Source organism: Microchirus variegatus (genome assembly GCF_963457635.1).
Source record: "Microchirus variegatus genome assembly, chromosome: 9".
Taxonomy (NCBI): domain Eukaryota; kingdom Metazoa; phylum Chordata; class Actinopteri; order Pleuronectiformes; family Soleidae; genus Microchirus; species Microchirus variegatus.
The window spans coordinates 7832044-7859423 of NC_139810.1; the positions used below are offsets into that span (position 1 = coordinate 7832044).

At 43.1% G+C, this 27380-nt stretch overlaps 1 protein-coding gene across 1 annotated transcript in view; it reads left to right on the plus strand.

The window, feature by feature from the left end:
- Positions 1 to 4889: 4889 nt before the first annotated feature.
- Positions 4890 to 27380, plus strand: part of LOC310932286 (adenylate cyclase type 6-like) — a gene marked incomplete at its 5' end in the record, with an annotated part of 55054 nt that continues 32563 nt past the window's right edge. Inside the window, 2 exons of the mRNA XM_083895579.1 lie at positions 4890 to 4909; positions 4999 to 5929. Of these exons, the coding sequence (XP_083751705.1) occupies positions 4890 to 4909; positions 4999 to 5929 (951 nt within the window). The remainder of the gene's footprint in view (positions 4910 to 4998; positions 5930 to 27380) is intronic.

Consider the following 27380-nt stretch of genomic DNA (forward strand, 5'->3'; position numbering starts at 1 on the left):
CGCGCACGCACACTGACACACGCACGCACACACAGCAGGCCCACATATAATAATAACAACAACAATAATAATATCAACAATAAATAGCTGATGTGTCACACATGAAACGCCTGCTCTGCCACTTGTCTGTCAATACTCTCCATTTCTGCTGCTGCTGCTGGAGTGAATGACATAGCTGGCGACAGTTGCTGTTAAGGCCTACACACACACACACACACACACACACACACACACACACACACACACACACACACGAAAAAACTGTCGGTAAATGCTCAATGTCCAATATTAACAGGATTAATCATGTGTGTGAGGCATGAGATAATGAGGATGAGCTGCATCACGTGTGTTCTGCTGTTAACACAAACACACACACATATACATGTAATATATAATATAATATATATACACATATATATGCAGACAGTGTGTGTTGTTTTAAATGAGTGTTAGTCCGCCACTCTTTCACTGACAGATGCTGAGGAATGTGCAGCAGCAGCACCAACATGTTTATATTCTGTGTGTGTGTGTGTGTGTGTGTGTTAGTGTGTGTTTATTTGTCCATGTTATTTCTCCTGTCAGTGCACTATAATCCTGCGCGCTACTGCTTTGCTGCGGGCTGAGCATTTGGATTAATAAATAAATGAATGAATAAACACATTCACACATACATAGGGAGAGAGATAGGTGTGTGTGTGTGTTTTAAGTTGAGCTACCGGACGAATGGCTTCATGGTTCCCTCTATGGTTGTCACACAGGCCACAGTGTTATGTAACAAGAAGCCTACGCTCTTTGAATGCGCGCCACCCCCCCCCCCCCCCCCCCTTCTCTCCCTCTATCTCTCTCTCTCACACACACACGCGCGCGCACGGCCTGCATGCCGTCCTGTGCCTGTGCATGGTTCTCATACAAACACATCATCATCAAGAAGGAACACAGATGGAATGCAGGGGGGGGGGCAAATATAAATATATATGTATAAATAAAGCATGTTCATGTGATTGCATGATCTATTTACGTATCTGTATTGCTTGGATGACGAGAGAGAGGGAGAGAGAGAGAGAGAGAGAGAGAGAGAGAGAGAGCGTGCGTCTGGCCTCCATGAGTGATTGTGCAGTACAGTATAATGCTGCTGTTTACGCCTGTAACAATGTAAATATGTGTGAGACTGTCCGGTTGAAAATGTCTTCTGGGAACAGTCAGAGTCACAGTCACCCCCATCTCCCTCTGCATGTGTGTGTGTGTGTGTTGGCACCAGGCAAACGCGCACCAAACGCGACTGTGGCAACGTTTGCACACACACACACAAAAAAGGGTTACAAGCGCGACCTTGTGCAGGGGAGTGAGGGACGCAGCAGCAGCAGCCGGTGAGTGTGTGTGTGAGAGAGAGGGAGGTGGAGGAGGTGTGGTGGTGGTGGTGTTCTCCTTGAATGTGGTCGATCCGCTGCCAGCTGCTGGGAGGAGGAGGGATACAGCCCGGACGGATACGTGCCAGAGAAGGGCGCATGTATGCACGTATGCACGGACGCACGCAGGCAGGCAGACAGGCGAAATAGAGCGAGGAAATGCTATTTTTTTTGCTGCAGCAACTCAGCATGACTTTCCGCTGAAAACGCCGGTCGAGGAGGAGGAGGCGGCAGCGGCTGCAGCAGCAGCAGCAGCAGCAGCAGAAGAAGCAGTGGCTGCGTTTGTGTATCTGCGTGTGCGCACTGTGCGGATCTCGTCCAGATCCTGGAGGCCTGGTCAGTGGTCAGACCATGATGATGGCATACTGTGTGTGTGTGTGTGTGTGTGTGTGTGTGTGTGTGTGTGTGTGTGTGTGTGTGTGTGTGTGTGTGTGTGTGTGTGTGTGTGTGTGTGTGTGTGTGTGTGTGTGTGTGTGTGTGTGTGTGCGTGCGTGCGTGCGTGGTGTGTGTGTTCATAATTCATTCAGGACATAAATGATCTCTCCTCCACCGAGCTGTTATTACATCTGCTATTGACTAAGTGCTTTAAGGATGTTATGTAGTGACATCACAGCAGATATAAATACCATAGAAAGGTGATCAGGTCAACATAATGATGCGTCTGGCCCACTTTAAAGGGACAGTTCAGGTTGCAAGGTTTTCCGTGAACCAACCTTGGGGGGGGCATGGAACGCTGACTAGCAGTTTGCAAACTCAGTGATTTTTTTTTACATCTGTTTATCCACTTCTGCTTCCATCAGCAGAGGCGATTCTAGAGTCTGTAGGGGCCCTAAGCAAAAATTCCCAGGGGGCCCTTCCAACCGTTACGTTATAAATAATCTGACACCAACGAAAAATGTATGAATTCAAAATAATTTGTTTCCCCCGAAATGAATGAAATAACATATCAAAACCTTGTAATTAAAAAGTATGTGAAAATGTAAATGTAAAGAACAATACAATATTGTAAATAGCTTTTAAAAAACTATATAAACTTAGTAAAAAAAAAAATACATTACACTGTAAAGAACCCACATTATAAAACAATATAAATATATAGAACAATAAAATACTGAAAATAACTGAAAAAAAACATATAAAATGAGTAAAAAAGATATGCATTATACTGTAAGTAATCATTTTCCAACTTGCAGAACGATAATTTCACAGAGGTTAACGTGAGGTGGAGCCCCTTTAGGGAGGTTTCCGACTGAGATGTCATTGCAAATCGGCCATTGTTTTTAAGGGGGACGGGGAGGCGGCTGTTCACTGCACATTTCAGTAAAAACAGCCCTCAGGCTCCGAGTATCGGGGGCCCCCTATCGGCTCGGGGGCCCCAAGCAGTTGCCTGCCTTGCCTGTTCACAAACTGTTCCTCTGTCCATCAGTAAATTCATGTTATGTTGTGACTTTAGTGTTTGGATTTACCTCGAGTTACATAAACTTACCAAAAGAGACGGCATAAAAAAAGCAGCTCCAGTAAGCAAAGAAACAACAACAAATGTTCTCTGGAGAGCGACTGGACTACAGTTCCTTGAAGAACAATAAATGCAATCATTTTTGAATGATTATGAATCGAGCAAACAAAAATGGAAACATATTGCATTAAAGTGTCATTTGAAAAACATTGACACAAATCTAATTCCACAGAGTTTGTGACCAAGACCAGTAACTAGTAATGTCTCAGCAGCGAAGGGTTTAATCTAATGCAAAAAGAGCTGCAGGTCCTGTCATGGCGTATATATTATTACTGTGTGGATATTTGTCTTGACAGTGTTCCTGATGTCCAGCAAGCATTTATCTTTGTGTTTGTCGCTCCATCTTGTATGATTGAAAGCAACGATAAACAGAGCCACAGTTAAAAGAAGGTGCCTCCAAAACGCTGTATTCAAGTTTTGGTTCACCTTTAAAGACCCACTTATTTCAAGGCCTTGTCCCTGTCTTCTTGCAACATAGATTTGAAAGCTGCTTGTTTTTCCTTCTCTGATACTCGCTTTTTAGTGTGTGCCTGCTTATCCAGGAAATTAGATTCATGTGCATTTAGCAGAACATTTGATGCATTTTATTTCCGGTAAAAATCTGTGAATCTGTCGAATTGCAGCTGGAGAATGCCGAAGGGAAAAAATGGCACATTGTAAAATATTATAATAAGACATATTGGGTAAAAGGACAACAATAGACCCTTTCGAGAGCTACGTCAAAGATATATACATGCGCAGTTTGGGGTCAAAAAACACATACCGTTAACTTGAAAGTCCATCACATAAGATACCTGCTTGTAGCGTAGTTGGCTGTGAAAATAGAACCAGCAATTTTTTCAGACAGGACTGGGCTGATGCTACTGCAGTCAAAGAGGCTCGCGTTTGTAGTTCTAGCTTAATGTATCAGCCCTTTCTGTTAGATTACGCTGAAAAGCCTGGATTTCACAGAAATTGGTGTGTCAATGCACATATGTAATATGAACGTTATGTTGTGGTCTTGGACATAGCTAGCTTATAGTTAGCGCGGCTAACCCTAGGTATTAAGCAGGTTGACTTTTTCACATGTACGGGCTAGGTTTATCTACGAAGGTAAGAGTGAACAGCTTCTATAAAATATTGGGTAGATTATCATCTACCCAATATTTTGTAGAAGCTGGGTCAGGTAGACTATTGCCGTCGGCTAGTACTAATTTATGTAGGTATTGTTCGCGGTCTTTAATCGACGAAAACGAAAGAGCATATTCAGAATTATTGGGTGGACGACTGTGGACATACATGCTCTTCGCTTACCGGTTGTGACGTTTTCTGACCCAAACTGCGTGCACATCCTTGCTAGGCTTGGAATGTTTGTACACAATGAAAGGGTCTATAGCAGGGTTCTTTAATCCTGGTCCTTGGGACCCACTGTCCTGCATTTTGTTTTAGAAGCATCCTTGCTCCAACACACCTGATTCAAATGTTCAGCTCATCAACAAGCTCTGCAGAAACCTGATCATTTCAATCAGGTGTGTTGGAGAAGGAAACTTGGTTCGTGGTTCCCCAGGACCAGGATTGAAGAACTCTGTATAGCATCAATGTCCTGAATGAGTTGAACTGTGTAAGTTTAGCAGCCGAAAAAGTGCATTCATGTCTCTCATCTGATGTTTCTGGCTCTTCCTGTTTGTCACTTTTCACAATTTGACTGTGCATTTTTCCCGTAGACCCAGCAGAAGCCACGGAGATAGAGTTCCTGGCAGCAGAGACGGATTAACCTTGGTCCCTGATTCCTGGCTCTGGCACAAACATCTGGAGCTTTTGTGAAGTAGACTGGTGCACATTTTGACTCCCCCTCCCCACCATCTCCTGTCACAACCACCCTGCAGCTCCTGCAGTGTGGCCTCCACACACAAACCCCTCCTCACTACTTCAGAATTTTGTCCAGGGGGATAAATGAGTGAACCGGCAGCAAGACAAAGGGCGGGGCCATGTACCAGAACCCCAACAGGTAAATGTACAATCACATGTTGATAGAGGAGGTTCTTGTTGTGTCTCTTGCACCTGCTGTCCTCACAGTGTCTCTCTGTGCTCGTTTAGAATGTCCTGGTTCAGTGGTTTCTTAGTCGCCAGAGTGGATGACCGAAAGACTGCGTGGGGGGAGCGCAATGGCAAGAAATCCAAACGGAAGGGAGGCTCATCTCTCTGCAACCCGCGTTACATGAGCTGTCTGCGGGACCCGGATGCTATGGAACCCCCCTCCGGAGCCCCCCTCCATCAGCATCACCGCGGAGGGGTGGCGGGGGCTGCGGGAGGCGGTGGTGGCAACTTTGGCGTGCGCTGCGGCTGGCAGGAGGACCACTACGGCAAAAGGGGCGAAGGGGTCGGGTTGAAATCGGTTGACTTGGGATTTGAGGACGGGGAGCTTAAAGGAAGGAAGGCGGGGTGTAACGGAGGAAGTGGGGACATGGGCGACGAGGGTCCCAACGGCGCCGCAGGGGTGGTGACGGCTGCGGACTGCTGGCACAGGGTGGTGCGGGTGTTCCAGTCCAAGAAGTTCCAGTCCCGCAAGCTGGAACGCTTGTACCAGCGCTACTTCTTCAGGCTGAACCAGAGCTCCCTCACGATGCTCATGGGGGTCCTGGTGATCGTGTGCGGCATCATGCTGACCTTCCACTGTGTTCACGCCGCCCCTCACGTTGCCTACGCGTCGGCGCTTTCGGTGGCCATGGCCCTCTTCATGGCTCTCATGGTGGTGTGCAACCGCAACGGCTTCCACCAGGACTACATGTGGATGGTCAGTTACCTGGTGATCGGAGTCTTGGTGTCGGTGCAGGTGTTCGGGGTGCTCATGGTGGCGCCCAGGAGCGCCTCAGAGGGCATTTGGTGGTCAGTGTTCTTCATCTACATCATCTACACGCTGCTGCCGGTGAGGATGAGGGCGGCGGTGCTGAGTGGAGCGGTGCTGTCCGTCATCCACGTGGTCACGACGTGGATGATTAACCAGGAAGACGAGTTCCTCTGGAAACAGGTGAGAGATTCTCTTTGTTATTGTTTTTAGTGGCTCTGTCTGTTTGTGTGTTTGTTTGTGCTTCCACACTTGCACTTGCCAATATGACCAACAGAGGCCGCCAGAGGTGAAGTCTGCCATCTCTGATTGCCTTGTTTGTTTGGTGCCAGTGCGACTTTTGTGTTAACTAATCAAGTTCATGGATCAGCTTAAGTCTGGTTATATTTCTTCTCTTTAAACTTGTTGATGCTTTGTTGATGTAGTGGAGCCAAGTATTGTTCAGGTTCTAATGATTTTTTGGTGTGAAAAGAGTTCAGGAGACTACTGTTCTATATTTGGAAAAAAGAAAATCACAGTCTTTGTCCAGCTTGTGATTCTGTCATGCAAAGATCAAGTTGTGGGCTTGTCACATTCTGCCAAGTTAAAGTATGTCATATTTTTGATATTGAGTAGTATGGAACAGGCTTAAACAACAGAATAAAAAAAAATAGAAGATAAAATATTCATCATAAGAGAATAAATAGAGAAAACAAAAAGCATTCAAAAAAACTTCATAAATTTTTCTTTAGTAGACTACAATATTTCATAATAGCAGATGAAATCAGGTCTTTTCCTGAAATTAGAGGCTGTCTCAGTAAAGGTCCAGTCCCTTCTATCCACCTCTTCTGTTTAACCTACGGGGTTCAGGTATATTCAGGTTAGATTAAAGGTTCCATATTATACCCTATTAACCCAAGTTAAACTAGGTCCTGGTGCCCTAATGAACATGTCTGTGTCATGCTTTAGTCAAAATATCATAAGGATGAAGCACAATAGCAGTTCAATAACCCTGCCAAAACAGCCTTTTTCAGAACGCTCGGTTTTGTGCCTGGTCATTTACATGTGAATGGGACCCAGGTAAACACACATCCACTGCTTCCAGGGGAGTGTCGCCACTTATCACCTATTGTCATGCACCGTCCTCACAACCCCCGCTCTGTATACCCCATAGTAATGTCCGTTTACCCGTTGTTACTGCGTTTCACCGTAATGCATAGAGTGACCACGATTTTAGCTTCTCGCGATCATAAAAACATTAAAATCGAAGAAAAACGATTAATGCGCCGCGCGGCACGGCGTGTATGTAAATCCCCATGCTAGAAAAAGACCCTGAACGCACCAGTGTTACTGCAGCTCCAACTGACGTGTGTTGATCAACAACACGAGGAGCGTGGAAACACGACAGAAAGGCAGCCTTTGGTTGAGAAGAAATGTAGGACAACATCTACATCTTTCTGCAGTGCTTTCAAACGCGTGCTCCTCATATCACCGATCCACACATGTCATTCGCTAACCGCAGGCACGTAACTGGTGCGTTCATGGTGTCCCTCCAGCATAGGAATTTACACACACGATCAACAACAAAGGGCTTGTGAAGCTTGTGAACATTTTTTTCATAAATAAAATATATCCACTAGACACACAAGTCCTCTGAGGCTGGAAGTTTGTGTAAAACACTGTGCTCCGCTGTGCAGCCACTCTTCCTCCCTCGCCGGCACTCTCGTATTTCACAGGGACAAGGGGGAGCTACGTTGGAGCTGTGAAGTACTCTGCCTGGCGGGGTGCCAACATTCACGGTGAAATGCTTGCTATGTCGTCATTCCGAGGGAGGTTAAAACATTGCATGTTTTATCGCCTATACTTACACAAAGTGGAACCACTTAAACATGACTGAGTCTTGTTTTTTTACATTTTGGGGACTGGTATGGCCCACTGAGTCCCAAATATAAGTACTAAAAGATTAAAAAGTTGATTTTGTGCAATAGGGGACCTTTAACATGTTGGCAACATTGCAAAAAAGGTAAACACAGCGTGGAGGGAGCTATTGTGTTTGGTTAAGATAGTGTGTTTGTCTGGAAGAAATATTAGATTTTTTGATTTGATCCAGAAACAAATCAGTTAATCTTGCAAGAATGGGTGTAGAATGGGTGTAGTGCAGTGGTTCTCAAAGTGTTGATACCCGAGGGCCAATTTAGGAACCCAACATTGGACTGAGGGCCGCCAAAGGGAAAAAAAAGTGGAAATTGGCCCACCGGGCCGCACTTTGAGAACCAATGGTGTAGTGGCTTGAACACTTGCCCCACAGCAAGAAGGTCACCAGTGTGAATCCTAGTTTAACTGAGGCCTTTTCTGTGTGGAGTTTGAATGTCCTCCTCATGTGTTTTCTCTTGGTTCTCCAGTTTCCTCCCACAGTCCAAAAACACGCAGAGGTTAATTAGACACTCGTCTACGACGGCGACCATAGGTGTGAACGTGACAGTGAATGGTTGTTAGTCTCTAGATGTTGATTGTGGACTTGACTTGCTGTGCTACAGCTCCATGTCAGCTGTGATTGGCTCCTGGACAATGAACTTCATCAAGTTTCCTGCCATGATCAGATCTTTTTTAGCTGATCTTTTCTCTGCTGTTCAGCCTGTTGCTGCTCTGTCAAAGCTACTTGTTTCTTTTAGAGCTGAAGTTAGACCTCTGCTGCTGGAAATTGGGTCAAAGAGTGTGAGTGTGTGTCAATACTGATCTGACACTGGTCCAAACCAGGGAATAATAGATATATCAGACAAATATAAAATGCTGGACATGAGAAGAGACACCTTTGACAAACATGAACTAAATTAACATCTGTGCTCTGAATAGGATTTAGCTTCAAATTACCTGCCAACAAATGGTAGCATGAAATAAAAAAAAAAATTGATATTTGGACCAATATTTATTGTGAGAAACTTCCCAAATTTACTAATATCTAACAGAATGGGAATCTGTTCATGGGTGAGACACAATACAATATTTAAGGACGCTGTGTTAGGCTTTAGTTCCCTGAAACAGTTGTTGTGATATTTATAGTTGAAAATAAAATTCGCACTGATTAATTGATTAATTGACTATTAATTGATAACTAAATGCATTTTTTGGTAATTGATTAATTGGTCAAAGTGTTTTTTGTTTTAATAATAAAAAAAATTCAGTTAAATCTATATTATATGTATATATATATATATATATATATAATTTATATTATGACATTTCTGCTTTCTTCTAAACAACCTCTAAACATATTCATTTAGAGTGGCTTTTAAAATTCAGACACATATTCTTAATTTATTGTTTTAACTTACTGTTTGTGCTTTTGTCTATTCTATTCCTTATTTTATTTTGAAATGTGTTATCCTCGCCGTTTTATGCAAAGCACCTTGACGCACCAGAGCTATAGAAATGAACATTAATCGAGCGATTAATCGATTATGAAAACAAGCGTTGGTTGCGGCATTCGTTTGAAGCTAGTGTGCGGGATGTGAAACCCTAAGAACTGGTCACATGCTCTATATAGATGTGCTATAGATGCTCTATGTCCCTGTGTTGTATATTTACTCTGGAGCGCATGTGTTGTAATGTGCAGTGTGTTGATCGTGTGTTATGGCAAGGACCAAGGGTCCTGCTGAAGGTCAGTGGGCTGACTGGACCGCTCCGTGTGTGTGTGTGTGTGTGTTGTGGGACAGTGGGGAGAACACCAAGATATAAAGCAGTATCACTCAGGTCTCTGTGCTCTAAACACAAGGGACGCTTTGTCCTTTCTCCAAGGGTGGTGGTGGTGGTGGTGGGGTGATACCAGGCCCAGTATGGTAGCTGCCTTCTCTCTCTCTCTCTGTGCAGCCGTAGCAATTATTTTTTCACAAACTTCTCCTTGGGGAGAAGTTTTAATGACCAGAACGTTACAAGAAAACAATAAGGGGATATAGAGCCAAAAAAAAACAAAACGCCGCGAGCAATCAGAATGATGTTCTCACGTGTGTTCGCTAGGATTTCTGAGAAAGTTGTGGTTGTGTTTGTTGTAAACATGTGGAAGGGAAGTACAGGCGAGAGTACGAGTTTGGGGACTCGTGGGAAGTCACGGTTAACATCCATGAATGATAAACCAGAGGACAATCCATCACGGCATTGTTTGCCCTCGTTTAAGTGAATGAATGTTCGCGAGATAGCAGCCGCAGCCGCGGCGATGCCGTTTATCCCCATGGTCGTCAGCACGCAACGTGTGACATGGTGATACGACGTCATTAATCACTGCTTTACGCTGGCGTGAAACTATTTCCTCTTTCTGCAGTCACTCATTAACCTCACTGGGTTTCTGTGGGCGACCATGGATATCGTGGTGTTTTATGTCGTGGTTTACGGTTAATGCTATGTCATGCTTTACTGCTGCAGGCAGTGTTGTAATGTAACAGAGTGCAAATACTTAAGTGCAAAATTCACGTATCTGTACTTTACTTTGTTATTTATACTTTTTAGCAAATTCCTCTATATTTGTTGCTCGATACTACAAAATAAATACAATCAGAAGAAGAGTTGATTATAGTCTGTATTTATACTTTACACTATAGTTTTGTCATTCACGCGCTTCAACGTGGGGTTAAGTGTCTTTGCTCAAGGACACACATACACTAGCAGAGCCAGGAATTGAACCCACAACCTTCTAGTTCAAAGACTAACTTTTAAAACTTAAGTACATTTTATATCAGAAAATTACTTTTGATACTTAAGTAAAGTAAATGTCACATACTTTAAGACTTTTACTCAAGTAATATGATCAAAAAGGGACATTTTCTGGTCATTTTTACTCAAGTATTCCTTTAATGTGCTTTATACATATACATATAAGACTGGCTGCAGGTATAAAGTTGTGAAAACTTTGAAAAATTATTGCTGACTGGGACAGTAATTCTGGATTTAGACTTTTAGAATCTGTGTATTTTGGACATTTTATAAGTTGCTCCACACCCTAGTATCATTTTTCAGCTGTCCGACCAAACATAATCCCTCTGTTGCTCTCTTGATTGTTTCACTGGACGACTCCTTACTCGTCCTTCAGTTATATCAGGGACTCCATGAAATCCATAATTTATGTTATATATATATATATACATATATATATATGTATATATATATATATATATACGTATATATACGTATATATATATACGTATATATACACGTATATACTTATTCTACATAACCTTATTCTACTATTACAACATGAATTAAGATTTATCCTAAATAAGGTGCTAATACGTGCTTGATATTAACTAATAAAGGGCTAGTATGCGACTTGCTGCATAAAGGGCTAGTATGCGACTTGCTGTATATATGTAGGGCCCTATGATTTCCGTGTTGACGGAATCGCGGAATTGGCCAATAAAAACGGAATCTAATGTTAACCGCGGATTATCGCGGAAATTGACATAATGTGACTGAAATGCTGTCATCGTGAGGAGAAGGAACGTTTGTCTGGAGAAATGTTCCGGGGAACGCTCATTCGTGGCATCACCCGTGCATCTCCCCACAAACACTCACCCGGCCAGGGTTTCCCCCAGTGCGTGTTGCTTGTTTATTTACTTTATATACACTTTTTTTTCTAAACCGCGGAACAAGTGCGCTGCGCCTGCATGTAACCGGCGAGCGTCCCCTTGTCCAGGTGCCGATTGAAACCCAAGTCACACCATCAAATACGCCATTATTACGGTTATATTGTTATTGTCAATAAAGATGTTATATTTAGGAATGCACCGATAATTCGGCGGCCGAACCACGGCGAGTAAACTGTGGAACATCGCCTATTAAATGCTGGAAAGTCTCTGCGCAAAAGTGAAACTTATGAACTCCCTGTGACTTTCACTTCACAGCAGAGAACATTCTCTCTCTTTGAGCAGTTAACTAAAGAGATCGGCTCATCTGATGCATCTGTTATTCCCTTAATTGCAGAGTTGTAGGTAATATTGCGTGTAGAGAAATGATCCAGTCGGATACGGAGAAGCGCATGGCGCAGGAGAGGGAGAAGAGTACAGTCTGCACCAGATGAGGGAATGCATCTGGTGCTTTTTTATTTATGTTAATTTTTTTACTTTTAAATGTGACCAGCATTGCATGGCTTGTTTCAAAATTCACTGGCATTTACTTAATTAGGATTTAACTTAAGTCAAAACAATTGAACAATTGAGAAGTCAGTGGATTCAAGAAGAAAGTTGCATTTCAGTGGACATTTTATTCACTGACACAAAAAGCACACATTCTATGGTGGTAAAGTAAGTATAAAAGGTAAAAAAAAAACAGAATAAAAAATAAATAAAACGGATTTCATAGGGCCCTATATATGTTAGTAAGCACCTAGTTAATGGTGAATATGTGTTCCCTAATCTCGTGTTACCAAAGACATTTGCGCAACATTTAATTTTTAAAACATTTTTGTGGATGGGTCCTGATGTTGTCGATCAAATCCGTTCATGACCATATTTTACGAGCTTGTGACAGTTGTAGCAGGTCTTTTGACATTTTAACAGGTGTTTGACTTTTATTTCAAATATTACCATTTTTCATAAAGGCCAAGAACTGATTATTTGGTGTCAACATGGCGATCAAAAGTTTAGATTTAAAGTTCTTATTTGAACTGATGGAATCGATGTTCTACAAACTTAATATTTAAACTTGAATGTTTATAACCTGTCGCATATTACAGGGTCATATACTGATAAAAAACTAACTTTGGCTCACTTTGCCCCAAATTAGAGACACAAAAGACACCCAAAAACAAAACAGTAGGAAAATATAGTGCCTTTAACATGTTTAAAAATATGATTATCCTGAGAATATTCAATAATAGAAGCAGACATCTTGATTCTGTTGTGTTTTCTTCATGTTCAGCTAAACTTATGACTTCAAACACACGTCTGGTTGTTTCTGAAGTTGTGTTGCTCTCGGTGCGTGTGTTTCTGCAGGTGCATTTAGCAGAATCTGATGTACTGTGTACACGCCATTGATGTATAATATGAACTGGATAGAGCTCCGCCCCCCTCTGCCTTGAAGAAATGTTTTACATGGTGGCCACTGTGGGTACTGCAACAGAAAACCCCATGGAGCCCAAAAGCAAATTTCCCATTGACCGCAATAGTAAAAGAGACGCTTGTAAAAGTGCCCACAGGACACCTCAAGACATGGACACAGGCTTTTATAGATCTTTATATGGTGGTGACACTACTGCGCATGCTCTATGGGCCCTATAACCCGGAAATAAACGCTTGAGTCAAACACTTTTTTGGCATATGCGCTGGGTGAGCAGCTTCATAGGAATGAACGGAAGCAAGGGGCAGTGCTCTATCCAGTTCATATAATACATCCATGGTACACGCGTACGTCGTTAACTGCATTATCTGCTTGTTTCCTTGTATTTAACGTTGTAGCCTGAACAGCGGCAGTGGTTTCTTATGTTTCAGAGCCTTTCTCTGCTGTTTCTTCTCATTTTTTGTTTTGTTTCGCCAGCGTCTCTGATCCTCGGACTCCTCAGCTGAAATCAATTAGCCGCTGCAGTAGAGCACACACATGTGCGTGATCCGCCCAGTGACCCATCAATACACACACACACACACACACACACACACACACACACACACACACACACACACACACACACACACACACACACACACACACACACACACACACACACACACACACACACACACACACCACATCCCATCCTTTGTTCTGGTTAAGGCCTTCTCTTTTGAACGTTTGTTTGAACTGAATGTTTAAGTATGAATATTGTCATGATTCACACATGTTCCGTACATGTTCCCTTTGTCACGCACACACACACACACCGCTCTGCGCTGATAACGTTAATCAATGAAAACTGTTGGATTTCATCTTCAAGTTGCACATTCTTTGACTGCGGCGAGTGTTTGCTTTGTGACGCGGCCGACAATGGCGAGCATTGTTGTGTGGATGTTGTTGACACACAGACTTGCGAGAGGTCGAAGACTGGTTCCTAAAAATACCGAGCCCGTGGCGTTTTCATGCTAACTGTTGCGTCACATGGAACGAGTCTTATCAGAGCCTGCGTCAGAGCAACAGGCAGGTTCGTCTGTCCCCCCTCATTTCTCTGCATTTAAGCCAGACCTGGACGTTCGCAATCTCACAAAACACACACACACAGACACCCGGATGCCTGTCTCTTTAAGGACTCTTATAGTCTTGACAGCCTAACCAAAAGTGTTATCCATAACTTTAACCATAACCAGCTGATGCCTAACCCAGACTCGCGGATGCCTATCTCTTTAAGGACTCTTATAGTCTTGGATAGCCTAACCAAAAGTGTTATCCCTAACTTTAACCATAACCAGCTGATGCTTAACCCTAACCCTAACCTGGCCACAATTCAAATCTGAGCTCTAAATCTTAGTTCTGCCTCAGTAGGACCAGGTTTTGGTCTCCCTGAGGACTACTGGTCATCGTAGAGCAGGTTAGCAAGCACCAAAATTTGACTGAACATACCTCTTGGGTCATTCTTTTGAAAAATCCCATCACGTAAATTTCAAAATGGCGCCATTTCCAACTATCTTTTACATCAGAATTTCATTTCCTGAGCCGATTTCAGTCATTTTGGCGTCAAATGATAGGTAAAGATTCTAATCTTAATAAATCAGAAATCATTTGTGTGTCCCTGCGATATAAAAAACTTTGGTTTTCTCTATGGGCTTTGGTGCAGGAGAGTGAGCGGTTCAGTTTCCAAACAGGAAAGGCTGATAAAAAACGAGGGAACACAATCGTAGACTTAAGCAGGTGTAGATTTTACGAGGCATTTTTATTAGGTGTAAGGTTTTTTTTGCCTTCCGTCTCTGCTGGCGGCCATTTTCCTCGCGGAGAGCGAGTCTCTGGCTCCTTGGTGGCGCGAGCAAGTCAAAGTCAGTACCTCAAACAATCTAAACGATCTCTTTATATATATTTAAACTGCATAGACTGACCATATTTTCCAAACGTCCAAACCGTAACCCTTCAGTATAGATGCACGTGTATGCTTCTGCTTCCAAAAATTATGTTTTTTCTCAAAAAGAGTCCAATATGAAGATGATATGTTATAACACCTTTTTCTCTTCTGTCGCAACGACCAAAAGGCCCATAGGCCACGTAACAGCATTGTCTGATTGACACACATAGAGACAAATCATATACATGCTGCTTTGTGTTGTTCTCTTCTCTTTATTATTGTTAAAGGTGGGTCAGAACATGATAAAAGTCTGTGTCATAAACGGGTTTACAAAATCAGTAAATGTTTTAGTGTTTTGACGCGCGACTTGAAACTGGGACAGACAAACTAGAATGTCTGGTCCTCACGCAACTACTCCTCACCACAGCCCTTATTCCCTAGAAAGCCCTTAAAGACTGGCCAAATTGTCCCTTATAACATGCACTACACACACACACAGGTGCAGCCGCTGTTCATGCAGTTTATTTATGAACCTACTACATTAATAAAAGCAGACCCTGGTGCATTTTCTGATGATTTGTGGATTTCTTTGACCACAGCAGAGACAATGGTTTAACCCCTAAAAGCCCATTATCGGTGGGCAGATTCGGGCCTTTACGTGGACTCCAGGTCAGGAGACAGTCAATATGTTTCACTGGTCTCCATGATGTCAAGCTGCCACTAAGTGTTTAAAGTGTTCTGTATTAAGATCGAGGGGAAAAGATGCACTCAGACGGAAAGATGGCCTCATGTCAATGGACGTTTCCTGTTTCATTTCTAATTTTCAGGATTAAATATATATTTACACTGCATCAGCTGTTCACTGGGTTAACCTTATGTGCTCGCCGCTGCCGCAGCCGTGAGAAACTTAGATCCCAGCATCAGGTGGCGACGATCGCCCTTGTGCAAAAAGCGCCGGCTATAGAATAAGACACCGAGTGTGAGGTAAAGGGAGGAGGAGAAAATCCGATATTCTCCCCACGCAGAGCCTTCCACTGCCTCCTCGATAAATAATTTGTGTGATTAACGCGGTGGCAGCATTTTGATGAGGATACCTGTCACATGTACACTTTGCTCCCGACCGTGATGAGCACTGACTGATCGCAACACACACACACACACTCACACACACACACACACTCAAACACAGAGGGGAAAACACTACAGCTTTACTTAGAGAGGTTGCAGTGTATCAAGGTTTGAGAACGATGAATGTTCCCTTTTGTCATGTTTAACCCGTCTTTTTCTTTATTGTTAGTTTTGTCAGTACTTTTACATAAAAATCTGACAATTAAAGTGCATGAAAACATGTCAACCAGCCTGGGTGCTCTGCATATGTGTATGTCACCGTTCTTACCCCCAGCTAATACCTGGAAATAATAGAAGCAGCCAGAACAGCAGGTTGAGGTTTTAGAGAAAAGATAAAATAGGATCTACAAAGCGTGTGCAGATTTTCATTTCATTGATTGCAGGAAGTCTGGGAATGGCACTCAACATGCTAACAACTATCCACAAGCTAAACCGGCAACTGATAACAAGTGAAAGAGGGCGTGTTGAGGCAGACGCTCTTCATTCATTCAGTCAATCAATTCTGCATGTTAAAAGTCTGATTTTAGTCAGACTAAGACAATAGTTTGGTTTTCTTAATGTCATGTAAACACGTTAGTCTGGCTAAAATCGAGCTAGTCTTAGTCCGACTAAGACAATAGTTTGGTTTTCTTAATGTCATGTAAACACGTTAGTCCGGCTAAAACCGAGCTAGTCTTAGTCGGACTAAGACAATAGTTTGGTTTTCTTAATGTCATGTAAACACGTTATTCCGGCTAAAACCGAGCTAGTCTTAGTCGGACTAAGACAATAGTTTGGTTTTCTTAATGTCATGTAAACACGTTAGTCCGGCTAAAATCGAGCTAGTCTTAGTCGGACTAAGACAATAGTTTGGTTTTCTTATTGTCATGTAAACACGTTAGTCCGGGTAAAATCGAGCTAGTCTTAGTCGGACTAAGACAATAGTTTGGTTTTCTTAATGTCATGTAAACACGTTAGTCCGGCTAAAATCAAGCTAGTCTTAGTCGGACTAAGACAATAGTTTGGTTTTCTCACTGTCATGTTAACACTTAAGTCCGGCTAAAATCGAGCTAGTCTTAGTCGGACTAAGATAACGTACGTGGATATTGTGATTCATAGTCTGATTACTCAGACTGGAGTCGGATAAGTTCTTTAGCTTTTATATTGTGAAGCAGTATAGCATCATATTCTTATTTATCTATTCATTTGGGCCTAACACCTTTTTCTGAAAAATGTTATAGATATTGATTTAGCATAATAACTATAACTGAATTCACCTTTTTATACCCAAATTTGACCTGGGCTTCTTCTCTGAGAAATGAACCAAGCACAACAAATACTCAATTTTTTTATGTAAATACTATAATTTGACATCTTAATCAAGAAATAATACTGTTTTTTTTGTAGCATTAAAAATATAATTTTGGTTAAAGAGCTTCTTTACTGGTGCATTAACCCTCAAGAAACATACAAAATGATATTGACGATTACCAATGCTGTTAATTTAGGGTAGCTGTGGCATAAACCTTACATTCGATGATGGTCTAATAGATTTGTTAAGCACTATATATCTGTATCTATCTATATATAGATAGATATAGATATCTATCTATATATTATATGAAATGTAGCAGGATGAGGGTTAAATGGATACAGACGGTCAATATCTGGATCAATACGAGCACCGGAAAAAGGTTGCGGTCAGTAAAGCATCACTTCTGAAAACGATGGGGAACAAACAACATTGCTACAGTGTGTGTGTGTCTTCTTCCCTCAGTGTTCAGTTAGACCCTGTGGTTGTCATGGAAACAACTTACAACTCAAGCAGCCGAGACCCAGTTCAGCTCGCTGGTGTACAGTTTGGTAACCGTTGCTTCAAGGATAAGAAAAAAAAGACAAGGCGAGAAAAGAAAATCGGGTCAGAATTGATTACAGTGGTTTCCTTCTCCAGTTTTGGAGGGATGGAGCGTCCTTCACCTTCTCCGTCCTCCTGAAGCGTCTTTGTGGAGATGAGACAGTCCCTCATTAAATGTGCTGATGAAAGAGGAGAGGTGGTACGAGTGGAGAAAGGGAAGCACAGGATGTTGTTGTTTTACAGTTGTTCTTGGTTCATGGACGTTTATCTGCCCGGTCACTCGCGGTGACCGGGCACGTTTGGAGAGATTCGCACCACTTCAAGACCTTGTTTTCTTCTGCTATTCGTTTATAGTTGTTTAAACACAGCAGTCATTGCTGAACCTGTTGTCGGTCCACAGCGTGTGAAGCCTCACAGCCTTGCAGGGGGGCCCATGTGTTCCCAAAGAACTTGATAATGTTGTGAAAATACTAAATTTTCCTCAAAACTCCCTCTTTTTTATGCAATTTCTTCTTCTTCTTCTTCTTCTCATTCAATGCCAAAATACGCTTTAATAGTCACACTATCTCCACAGAACTCACACCGGCACTGGTTGCCAACACAAATGTGTGCGGTCTGGAGTAGTTTTTTTGTTTTTAGCGGTGAGGGTTCTGTCTCCCAAGAAACTGAGGAAAAGGGAAAACTCCTATTTTACTTATGGTGCCCATGGTTTTGCTTCCCACTACTGAAGGGGCAAATGTTTGATGTAGAGAAGGACAAAAGGGAAAAAAGGGAGAGGTTTGTAAAGAGACACAAGAAAGGGGGCAAGGGGATTTAAGCTTCTCCACATATTTCCATTTGTTTTACATTTAAAGGTGCATTATGTAATAAATATAAAGCAATTGGCCATAAAATCCTCCTAATATGTCACAGAGACGCAGGAATAATGTTCATATCACAAACTGAACTCACCAACAACAACAGTACAGCCAAAATACTCGCATTAAAAAAAATCTTCTGCAGACTGCAAATCATGTTTACGTTTTGAAATCATGTTTTGTGGTTTCATGTTGCGCCACCGACCGCCCTCTACCGGTCATTGCAGTCAGTAGAGTCTCTGACCACGGGTTGCCAGTTACGTCTGAGCTACAACGGCGGAGAAAACAAAGCCTAAAAGACCTCTGTATTTTGATTTGAAATTTCTTGAGAAAAACAAGTGCAAGTTCCACAATATGATGCAAAGGTTTACCACTTACACACGTGCATAACCACTTACAGATCACAGTGGATCCACAAAGCATTTATTTTACTGCAATTTACACGTCAAAGCCAACGTGTGGTTATTACGGTAATTTCACTCGCGATGTTGGCAGGAAGCCGGCGAATCAGCGTCTCCAATTTTGTTATCATGTTTGGTTCACTAGAGAATAAAAGGATTGTCCAGTGTGACTGTGAGTGTGAACGTTCTGTATTTTACCCAAAAGCTTTTGATAATTATTGAATGAATGTTTTTGTTTGAATGGGACATATTATGCAAAATCAACTTTTTAATCATTTAAATCCTTATATTTGGGACTCTGGAGGTCCTATCATCCGGCAAAGTGTGAAAAAAGATGACTCAGTCATGTTTTTGTGGTCCTCCTCAGTCTAAGTACAGGAGATAAAACATGCGTTGTTGACTTCTGCACTCATTGGGACGTCATAATGCGCTAAATTCCTGGAATTGTTGTCTCGCGGAGCTCCACTTTGTCCGTAAAACACGTGAGAGTGCTGGAGAGGGCAACAGTATCCAAAAACCGCAAGTCTGCGAAAAGTTCTATTCTTGGCTCCACAGTGCAGCACATAGTTCTACACAAACTTCCAGCCTCAGAGGATTTATCTGTCCAGTGGATACATGTTATATATGACGGCAATGTGCCTGCTGGAGCCTGCAAATTATCACTTTTCCAAATGCTAACTGCTGTTAGCTTCCAGTAGCCTCTGTGGCTGATTTCCTGTCCCTAAAGTTTTGTTTTACTTAAGGTGGACCTAAAGAGATACAGCTAAACCAAGCGTTCTGAACAGGGCTGTTTTGTCAGGGTGATTGAACTGCTGTGGTGCTTCATCCTTAAGGTATTTTGAGCAAAGCATGTCACAGACATGTTCATTAGGACACCAGGGAACTAGTTTAACTTGAAGAAATAGGGTACAATATGACTCCTTTAAATTATGCTGCTTCAATTTTCAAGTTTTAGAAACTAAACACGGCAGTTTGTTGGACGTTGGACAAAAACTGCCCTGCTCTTCGCCACAAATTCACCCGATCCCTCGTTTTAAGACACGGGCATGTTATTGTTATTGTGTGTCCGCAGCTTAAAGGGTTATTCTTTTTAAATGAACATTTACCAGGTTGAGACACACGCTCACAGAGCATCTCACACCTCTCAGTCATGTGTGTGTATAGTAAAGACAGCGCGAACAGAGTGACACACACACACACACACACACTTGACTCTTTATCTGCTGATGTGGTCAATTCTGGTCATTTCAGATAAGAGCAGCCAGAGCTGTGTGTAGACACGACGCTCAGGCTGAGTACACAACACACACACACACAGCAGCTGCCTGACACCACAAACACACACGCACTGAAACAAAGGCTGAAAGTGAGAGTGAGCAGGAAATGAAAGGATATGTATATATAAAAAACACAAAACACTCTCAGTGAAAGTTAGACGTGAGAGCCTCTCGTTGTTGTCACAAGTGAGAGCTTTGTCGTTGTGTTTTGGTTTTTACAGAGTTGTGTTTTACACGGCCTGACGCGACACAGATGTTCTGAGGAGTTTCCAGATGTTCCTCAAAGGCCAGGGCTAAGCTCTTGTTGGCCCGAGTTCAACAGCGAAAATTGTGATCAGTCACCGCTCTCCCTCTGGAGACTTCTAGAATCAGCAACTCTTTCTCTCTATAAAGAAGTTTTTACTGGACAGTGCAGCTTCCTGTTTCATTCCATGTCAGCGGGGAATAGTGTCCTTGTATTTGCATGCAGTGACCTCTGCAGTCTACGAAAGCTGCAGGTCGTGTGAAATGAAGTCGGATCATTCAGTCAAGTCAGTCAAAAGACAGTTTGTCTAACTCCTAACTTTGTCTAACAGCATTGATAACAAACAAAATATGATTCTGTAATGGTTCATACACCAGTATGGAGAAGCTCTTTAACCAAAACGATAATTTTAATGCTAAAATATCATCATTATTGTCATCCATTCATTTTCAAATCGATTGTTTTATATAAGAAACAAAAAATATAGTAAAGCACATATTGTTATTTCTGGATTAATATCTCAACTTAAAGATAACACACTGGAACTACATGCTAAAATGACACTATAACATACTTGAACTACATGCTAAAACTACACTTTAACATACTATGCTGAAACGACATTCTAACACTCTAAAACTACATGCTAAAACAACATTATAACATACTTGAACTACTAGGGCCGTATGAAATCCGTTTTATTTTTTTCCAAATTCCGTTTAATTTTTTTCCATTTTCCGTTTTTTTTTTACCTTTTATACTTACTTTACCACCATAGAATGTGTGCTTTTTGTGTCAGTGAATAAAATGTCCAATGAAATGCAACTTTCTTCTTGAATCCACTGACTTCTCAATTGTTTAATTGTTTTGACTTAAGTTAAATCCTAATTAAGTAAATGCCAGTGAATTTTGAAACAAGCCATGCAATGCTGGTCACATTTAAAAGTAAAAAAATTAACATAAATAAAAAAGTGGTAGTGTCCCCTCATCTGGTGCAGACGGATTTCTGCGCACCGCCCCTGCGCTGTACTCTCCTCCCTCTCCTGCGCCGTGCGCTTCTCCGTATCCGACTGGATCATTTCTCAACACGCAATATTACCTACAACTCTGCAATTAAGGGAATAACAGATGCATCAGATGAGCCGATCTCTTTAGTTAACTGCTCAAAGAGAGAGAATGTTCTCTGCTGTGAAGTGAAAGTCACAGGGAGTTCATAAGTTTCACTTTCGCGCAGAGACTTTCCAGCATTTAATAGGCGATGTTCCACAGTTTACTCGCCGTGGTTCGGCCGCCGAATTATCGGTGCATTCCTAAATATAACATCTTTATTGACAATAACAATATAACCGTAATAATGGCGTATTTGATGGTGTGACTTGGGTTTCAATCGGCACCTGGACAAGGGGACGCTCGGCGGTTACATGCAGGCGCAGTGCACTTGTTCCGCGGTTTAGAAAAAAAAGTGTATATAAAGTAAATAAACAAGCAACACGCACTGGGGGAAACCCTGGCCGGGTGAGTGTTTGTGGGGAGATGCACGGGTGATGCCACGAATGAGCGTTCCCCGGAACATTTCTCCAGACAAACGTTCCTTCTCCTCACGATGACAGCATTTCAGTCACATTATGTCAATTTCGGCGATATTCCCCGTTTAACATTAGATTCCGTTTTTATTGGCCAATTCCGCGATTCCGTCCGCGATTCCGTTAACACGGAAATCATAGGGCCCTAAACTACATGCTAAAACTACACTAGAACATGCTTCGCGAAAACAACACTACAACACACTAGTTCTCTTTCAAACCTCCCTCGGTATCTCACTATGGGAAACGCCCCCTGGCGTGACCGATCATGGAAGCTCCAATGACACCACGTCTGTCATATGACAGACCAATCATCTCGAGATGCACGGGCCAGCTCGTCCCCCTTATAAGCGCACCTGTGCGCTTATAAGTGTGATCACCGAGCTCCTCAGCTTTCCTGTTTCGGAATATTCACTTAACTGCTCTTCAGACGCGCCGTAAAGGTAGTCACCGAGCGTGAATATTTTATATTCAGGATTGCTCATCGTTTTTATTATCGCTGTTTTCGTTGCGAAAGCCGTGTGTATTTCCTGCAACGTTAGCCGTCAGGGTTTAGCTTGTGGTGTTTCTGCAACTGACCGTCGAGGTTAGTCATCATGACTACCGCTTCCTCTAAGGGGACAATGGCTAGCAGCAAGGTGAAGGACGTCGAGTCCCACCCGTGCCCGGCCTCTTGCGGTTTTACAATTTCAGGGAGAGATCCACATCCTCTCTGTATTGCTTGTATGGGAGTCCAGCATGCGCAAGCATCACTCGCGGACTCCGAATGCTGCCAGCACTGCAGCGACATGCCAGCAAGGATCCTACAGTGGCGCCTCAGAGTTTCAGCCGCTTCTAAAGCCGACCCCTGTCTCTCCGATACTGTGGTTAAGCTGAAGCCGGCTAAAGCTAGCGCAAGCTGGGATAACCTCCCGGTGGAGGACTTCCCACCGCTGTTCGACCAGCTCCTCGACTCGGAAGACGAGTACGGAGGAGAGTGTGTGGAGGAGGATGATAATCTGGACCTTCTTAACGAGGAGAACGAGGATGATGACGAGGACGCCATCCTCCCTCCAGCCCAGACATCCCACCCCGCCAGCGGAGAAATCCAACCCACCCCTGCGCCTCCGGAGATCGACCTGCATGAGGTGTGTAAGCGGGCAGCATCCCGGCTGGGTATCGACTGGCCCGCGTCACCGGATGACAAGGGTGAGGAAAGGGACCTTTATCGCTATCGTTACGCGCGGCGCATGTGCCGGGTGTACTGAAAAGCGGGGCGGATTTACTCTCCAGGGGGAATCCCCTGTACGGAGAGTGGAGACTGAACCCCGAGGTGCTTCACCGGGTGTGAGAGAGGTTCGGCCGAGCGTCCGTAGATCTCTTCTCATCGCACGAAAACGCACAGTGCCCTCTGTTCTTCTCGTTAAGAGACCGGAACACACCGCTGGGTGCGGACGCACTGGCGCACCTGTGGCCAAACGGGCTGCTTTACGCATTTCCCCCGCTCGGCCTCATCACTCCGATTGTGATTAGAGTGAGGGAACAGCAGCTATCACTAATCCTGATAGCTCCTTACTGGCCCAGCAGAGCGTGGATGGCGGACCTGATGCAGCTTGTCCACGGTCAGCCATGGCCGCTGCCGTTACGCGCAGACTTGGTGTCACAAGTGCGCGGACAGATTTTTCATCCACATTCCGAACGGCTGGCTCTCTGGGCTTGGCACGTGAGAGGGTGAATTAACACGAGTCTGGTCTCCCTTGTAGGGTGATTGAGACTATTCAATGCGCGAGGGCGCCATCCACGCGATCATTATATGATAATAAATGGATCGTGTTTGAGCGGTGGTGTGAGGCTAAGGATATTATTCCGTTTCAGTGCTCTGTCCCGGCTGTGTTATGCTTCTTGCAGGACTTAATCGACGGCGATAAAGCTTTTTCCACCATTAAGGTCTATTTGGCCGCTGTTTCAGCTTGTCATGTGGGTTTTGGAGGTGCGCCTATCGGGCAGCATCCTCTAATCCTCTAATTACCCACGGTTCTGGAGGCGCTCTCAGGGTTTCCATTCGAGCCGTGATTTAAAGGTACTTTCCCTTAAGACTATCCTGCTGCTGGCTTTGACCTCAGCTAGACGGATAAGTGAATTACATGCTTTGTCTGTGCACACCTCATGTCTGCAGTTCTCCGCGGATTATAGGAGGGTGATGCTGCGTCCTAACCCGGCATTTGTGCCTAAGGTTAGGGATTCTGCCTACAGCTGTTCCACACTTGAGCTGCTCGCTTTTCACCCACCGCCGTTTACAGGAGGACATGAAGAGTGGCTCAATGCACTTTGTCCTGTGAGAGCTTTACGCATCTATGTGGACAGGACCAAGGAATTTAGGAAGAGCAACCAGCTTTTCCTGTCCTGGGCTCCTTCTCACAGGGGGAGGGCCTTGACGTGCCAGCGCCTGTCACACTGGGTGGTGGAGGCTATAATCTTGGCGTACAAGAGTCGTGGGTTGCAGCCCCCGGAGAGGATTCGGGCCCACTCCACCAGAGGTATGGCCACCTCCTGGGCCCTGTTCAGGGGCGTATCAGTGAGGGATATTTGTGCCGCTGCCAGCTGGGCATCCCCACACACGTTCATTCGGTTTTACAGGCTGGATGTGACCAAGACTTCTCTGGCTCATTCAGTCCTGAGTGTGGATTCGGGTTAATTGCGTGCTAGCCCCTTAGGAGGGATTAGGGTGTCGACCCACTGTGGGTCGCGGCTTTGTGGGCTTCGGAGCATGCAAATCGGGGAGTGGGCTTTATCTCCCATAGTGAGATACCGAGGGAGGTTTGAAAGAGAACGTTGGGTTACTCACGTAACCCTGGTTCTCTGATAACCGAGTGAGGTATCTCACAACACTGCCCTACTTGCATAGGTGGGGTGGAAGAAATACGATTGAGAATGGCGGGTACAGCGCACAGGTGCAATTATAAGGGGGGCGAGCTGGCCCGTGCATCTCGAGATGATTGGTCTGTCATATGACAGACGTGGTGTCATTGAAGCTTCCATGATCGGTCACGCCAGAGGGCGTTTCCCATAGTGAGATACCTCACTCGGTTATCAGAGAACCGGGGTTACGTGAGTAACCCAACGATCTATATGCTAAAACTACACTAGAACAAACTAGAACTACACACTGAAACTACTCTATAACTTACAAGAACTACATGCTAAAACGGCACTATAACATGCTAGAAGTACATGCTAACACTACACTATAACATACTATGCTAAAACGACACTAGAACACATAGAACTACATGCTAAAACGGCACTATAACATGCTAGAAGTACATGCTAAAACTACACTATAACATACTATGCTAAAACTACACTAGAACACAGAACTACATGCTAAAATGGCACTATAACATGCTAGAACTACATGCTAAAACTGCACTATAACATGCTAGAACTACATGCTAAAACGACACTTTAACATACTAGAACTACGACACTGGTTTCTCATCGTTCAACGTCCTTTTCTACGTACATCTTATTTAAAGGGTCTTGTTTTAAAGGTGGGTTGCAGCAGCACTGGCTTAATCAGTGTTATTCAGCACACAGCCTCGCCCCTTTAGAGTTCCTGGTAATCTAAGAAAGTCCCTAGTCGTGAGTAGGTGCTGTGCTTCTTTTGCTCAAAGTTTGGGGTAGAGTGAAAGTTTTTCCCCTGATGGAAACTCGCCAAGGTTTTTCAAAAACCCCGGGTAAATGAGAAGTCTGTGTGGTGGAAAAGGAAGGCTAATGAAAGATAACAACCTATATTTAGCGCTATCATCATACAAAATACAGAACAAACACTCTTACCCAGTAAACTCAAGATCCATTTACACAACAGTCATCATTTTGTGTTGTATTTGAGCACAGATCAGAATACAGACACGGATTAAATGTCACAGATGGATGAATATAATACAGTGCCATACAGACTGCTAATATTACTTAGATGTTGTCGCTGTACAGTGTTTGGTTGCTGCGCTCCGTCTTTTCTGCACTCTTGACGTTCAGGAATAGATTTAAAAATCATAGATTCTCATGAAAATGTAGATTAATATTAGTCAGACTATATTAGTCTCTCCCTTATGCCATTGCACCTGATTCTGTGGGTCATTCATTCTTTCATTTATTGCACTATTTTCTTTACATACATTTGTATGTATTTCTGTTCTATTCTATTCTATTCTAAAATGGATTTAAATAACAGTAATGAAATGATGAATCTGTAATTTGTATAGAAACAGACAGGCAAAGACTAAGAAAGTAGCAGCGGGCGTTAAATCTGTTCTAAAAGTTGATACAGTCAGCGATATTCAGGGGGTGGGAGCTTCTGTTGAGTGTGTTTTATGTGGTGGTTCTTATTGTGTTTTTCGCCCACTCTTAAAAAAAAAAACAATTGTTGTTGACAGCTAAAACTGGCAAGTTAAAAACAAGTCAAGTCACAAATAGCGTGTGCTCTTAATAAGACAAAGTCATGGTCCCCACGCCGCTGCACCCTGTCTGAACCTGGGTGGGGGACTGAGTGCAGGTCTTTGGAGCGAGGCTGTGGAATGTGGGTGATAGTTGCTAAGTGAAAGCTGCACTGCTGCCGTCTCTGATAATTCACAGCCTCCGTGGGTGTGAGTCTCGGGCCAACACTGAGCAGAACCTTTCACAAGACTGAGAGAGAGAGAGACTCTTCATCAACTCTGACAGTGAAGTGATGATGACAATAATTGTATCTGTACATATACTGTATATAGAGTATGCTTGTGCAGTATATGCTGCATATATATGTATGTATATATATATATATATATATATATATATATATATATATATATATATACATATACATATAAAGAAAGTGAACATAATACCCACAAACAAGTAATCCACATAGAGTAATAATACACTCAGCAGAGTTCTCGGCAACTTAACATCAACTTGTAAGGAGTTATTTATGTATTTTTTTGTCTGTATTATTATTGTTTTTACTCTCCTTTAACTACTTCCCTTTTGCTTTTATATTGTGAGTTTTAGATCTGGAATTGTTTCGTCTCTGTAATTATTTGTGACTAGTCTTTTTTGAATGGTAGTAATCGCCAGTTTCAGCTCTTGATGTCAATGTTGTAAAGATGATAAAGCGTGGCACATATGAGTGGACAGCTGGTGTCGTCTAATACTTGCCAGGTTGCAAGTGCAAAACCCCAATAACCACACATACAGAGGATTTCAACAAATACACACACAAGTGTTTCAGAAGCAAATTACCGGACGTAAAATGTCGATTCCATCGTGTGAGAGAGGAATGCTCGTGTAAGTGATGCCAGTGTAAACTGATCATAACTGAGTCAGACGTATATGAAGTGCAGCAT